Source organism: Helianthus annuus, chromosome 11 (genome assembly GCF_002127325.2).
Source record: "Helianthus annuus cultivar XRQ/B chromosome 11, HanXRQr2.0-SUNRISE, whole genome shotgun sequence".
NCBI lineage: Eukaryota > Viridiplantae > Streptophyta > Magnoliopsida > Asterales > Asteraceae > Helianthus > Helianthus annuus.
Window position 1 is genome coordinate 61,974,503 of NC_035443.2, and position 3,781 is coordinate 61,978,283.

The 3,781-nt window shown below is 37.6% G+C and overlaps 1 protein-coding gene across 1 annotated transcript; it reads left to right on the forward strand.

Annotated features, from left to right (window-relative positions):
• The first annotated feature begins 1,831 nt into the window (after positions 1 to 1,831).
• LOC110887664 lies at positions 1,832 to 2,512 on the forward strand. Its single transcript, XM_022135242.1, has one exon. The coding sequence runs from the start codon at positions 1,832 to 1,834 to the stop codon at positions 2,510 to 2,512; it is 681 nt and encodes a 226-aa protein (XP_021990934.1).
• Positions 2,513 to 3,781: the final 1,269 nt, after the last annotated feature.

Consider the following 3,781-nt stretch of genomic DNA (forward strand, 5'->3'; position numbering starts at 1 on the left):
GCTAGGATGTTGGATGGTGAAGAAGAGTTTTCAGAGGAAAGAGCATAAAGTGCTGCGGTTAGAAGTTGGGATGACCCGACACCAAAGACCATGTATCGTCCTTCAGTGATTGCATTCCCGACAATAGAATGTAGTTTGCGAATGTAATATTCGAGCTCTGTTGACATCATAGTGTAGTCATCGTATCGATAACTCATACGATGCCACCCTGGTATGAGGATTGAACTATCTGCTACATTTTGCATCCAAAATGGCTGGAATATAGGATCCCCACTGCAAAATGCATATAAGTCACATTTTTAAGAATAAAAATAATGTTAAATGTATATTGCGTATTTACACCCTAAAATCAATTTATGCATCCCTTTTGTTTAAGTAAAATAGTTGATACATATATTGTGAAGGATTTTATGAAAAATAGAAACACTTATATACAGTCGCTGGTTGATTGTTAAGTTCTAAGAACACGATGGTAAGTTGAAAAAGGTCAAATAATCAACTAAGTATACTGTCAATAGCAAGTGTTCACCATATTTATGACAATTTCATCCCCATCGTCTTAATCAAACTTTGTGCATAAGGTTTCGTGGGGAATTGCTTCCGAAGACACAATAAAGCGACATACACTAAATTCTTTATCATGCGCCCCGTAGTGATAAGGTGATTGCACTATTAAGTTATCAAGGATCTCGAATAACTAAAATTCATGTTCGGATTCTAATATGTATGATGAAACCCGGTTAATCTCTTAACATCAAGTACTTAGTTAGATAGTTAGAATACATAGTTATATAAGCGGTTATGAACTACAAGGACCAATGTTGTCAAAATGAAAGGTGGTAACCACCACCTCTTACCGAAAGGGTGTGTCCCTCTCTCACACTGTTTCCGATCGGACAAGGCAAAAAGAAAAGAAGAAAGGCACCGGTTGGAATGTATGGACAGGAAACGACGTGTCTCTTCACAATTAATCACAGCCACACATTCAAGGGATGCGTCTATTCGCAAAGAGACACAACTCTTCACTCGTACCCGTTGAAAACTATAAATAGGATCGTTTGTTTTCATTTGTATTACTACACATTCATTCGATTTGTACATACATTCAAGTTATTGTTTATTCAAGTTTGTTTAATCACGCTCATTCTAGAGATCAAAGATCATTTCGGGCCAACAAATTGGTATCAGAGCATTAGAGCGGCATCGCAGGGAATTCGCGATCAGGTTTCATTTTTCGTTTTTCAATTCGCAAGTTCAATTCAGAATTTTTTTAGAGTTTCGGTTCCAGGGTAATCGGTTGAACCGAAGGGTTGGTTAGGAATCTAGGGTTTGTTTGATTCCGGGGTTTAGTGCGAATTAGATTGTTTGATTATTACACGATTCGGGTAATCGTGGGTTTGAGATCTATTGAAACCAAGAAAGTAAAAGCATAGTAAAGGTGAAGATTGTTCGACAAGAGGACATGTCAGGAACATCCGGACAAAATCCGATAATAATACAGAAGGAAGGAAATTATCTTTCCTAGTTTCAGTGTCCGATTCTGAAACCAACAAACTATACGGTTTGGGCTATTCGTATCAAGACGATTCTTGAAGCGAATAGTTTGTGGGAAACGATCGAACCGGCAGAAAATGCAACGGTAGACACTAAGAAAGATAAGTCTGCAATTGCATATTTGTTTCAAGCAATACCAGAAGATGTTGTATTGCAAGTTGCAAGTTGTAAGACTGCAAAGGAAATTTGGGAAAATCTAAAGGTAAGACACGTTGGTGTTGATCGGGTACAAAAGGCGCGAATGCATACGCTATTATCAGAATTTGAATTATTGCAAATGAAGGATGACGACACTATTGATTCATTTACCGCAAAGATTAATAGTATCGTTACCCGGGCATCTGAAGTAGGAACGACATTGAGTCAACCGACTCTAGTACGCAAACTTCTAAATGGCGTACCGGCTAAGTTTACTCAAATCGTTGCCTCCATGGAACAATACTCCGATCTAGAAAGTATGACGCTAGAAGAAGCAGTCGGAAGATTAAAGACATATGAAGAACGGCTCAGGTTAAAGAAAGGAAATCAAGGAGAAAGCCAAGATAGGCTTATGTTCACACATCATGATAACACCAGAGGAAGACAATCTGGAAACCACGGTCGTGGTAGATTTAACCAAACGCGTGGAAATTGGCGAAACAACGGAAATAGGCAAAGTCCCAGAAACGAAGGATCTACATCTAGATCTAGAAATGGAAATTCTAGAAATTGGAGGAAGTTTGCAAGAACCGACCTAAGTAAGATCCAATGTTTTAAGTGTCAGAAGTTTGGACACTTCAAGAAGGACTGTTCTGAGAAAGACGAAATACAAGAACATTCAAACCTCGTCGAGGAAGACGAAGCACCTGTATTGCTAATGGCAATACAAGAAGAAAACATTGTTCAAGAAAGGATTCTACTAAATGAAGAACGCATGGAAAACTATATACTCTTCACTACTGAGCGAAAAATTCTATAAAACCGGGGGTAAAAAACGTATATACCAAAAATTTCTATAAAACATTCTATTAAACATTGTTCCGATCGAATGGTCGAAAACGTATATACCAAAAATTTCTATAAAACCGGGGGTCAAAAACGTATATACCTAAATATTTTTATATGAAAACTATATATACTCTTCACTACTGAGCGAAAAATTCGAGGGTCAGCCGCCTCCTCCTGCCCCCACAAAGCTACGCCTTTGAATGTTGGTGGAGGCTACCACTAAAAGGTTTAGTTTTCTGTTTTTGATATTGTCTTTTTCTTGATTATATTTTACGGTAAATTACACTTTTTGTCTTTTATGTTTGTAGCGGTTTGCAATAGATAACCTTTAACTTAAATAATTACAGACATAATCTTTTATTTGGAAAACTCTGTACACCCTACGTCCTTTGGCCCTAACCTGATTAAAACATTCAGTTAAGTATAGTCACTTATTTTAGTCCTTATACCTAATTATTTAATATTTAATAAATAAAAGAAATTAGCATTTAATTATTTCATAAATACCCCCTCCACTCTCACTTTCTCCCTCTCTGTTTCTCTCTCTCAGGCTTCTTCACAAAAAAAAAACCAAATCAATAAGAGCGGTGGTGGTTTTTATCAACAGCCCCCAACTCTCCACTTCTCAAAAACAAAAAATCATCAACATACCTTAATATCTTGAAATTGTTGTTGGTTTCGTAATCAGCAACCACGACGACACCATGACCAAAAAAATAAAGACACGTCATACCATCTTCTCCACAACACCGTGTACCCGTTTTACCTCAAGACTATTTGTTGGTTTCGAGCACCAAGTCATCAGGAAAAAAAAAGATATTACATTATCGCCGTCGCCGGAAAAAAAGAAGACGTTTCAGACCGCCCCACCAGCACTACAATCATCTTCAATGGAGTAACTGATGATAAAGGGCTATCAGTAGCCATGTTCTTGAGATGTCTAGTTTGATTTCAGCGTTGTTTTCGCTTCGGTTGCTGCAAGATCCTTCTGCTTCTTTTATGTTGAGGTTGATTAGCTCTACTGGCTCCCTATTTTTTAGTGCCATTATCTGCACAGTTTCAATCTTTTTGGTTGATTAAACAATCTTTAAGAAACTACATGTACTAATACTTGTTCAAGACAGTTTAACAAAGGAAATACGACATGATCAGTGAATGGGGTGGGTGTAGGTTTTGTTGGGTGGTGGGGCTTGGATTGCAGGTTTGAAGTTTGGAACCCTAATTTGGGAAGGAAAGTGAA

Coding starts and splice junctions, on each gene's coding strand:
- LOC110887664 (XM_022135242.1), top strand. CDS start 1,832: ATGAAGGATGACGACACTATTGATTCATTTACCGCAAAGATTAATAGT.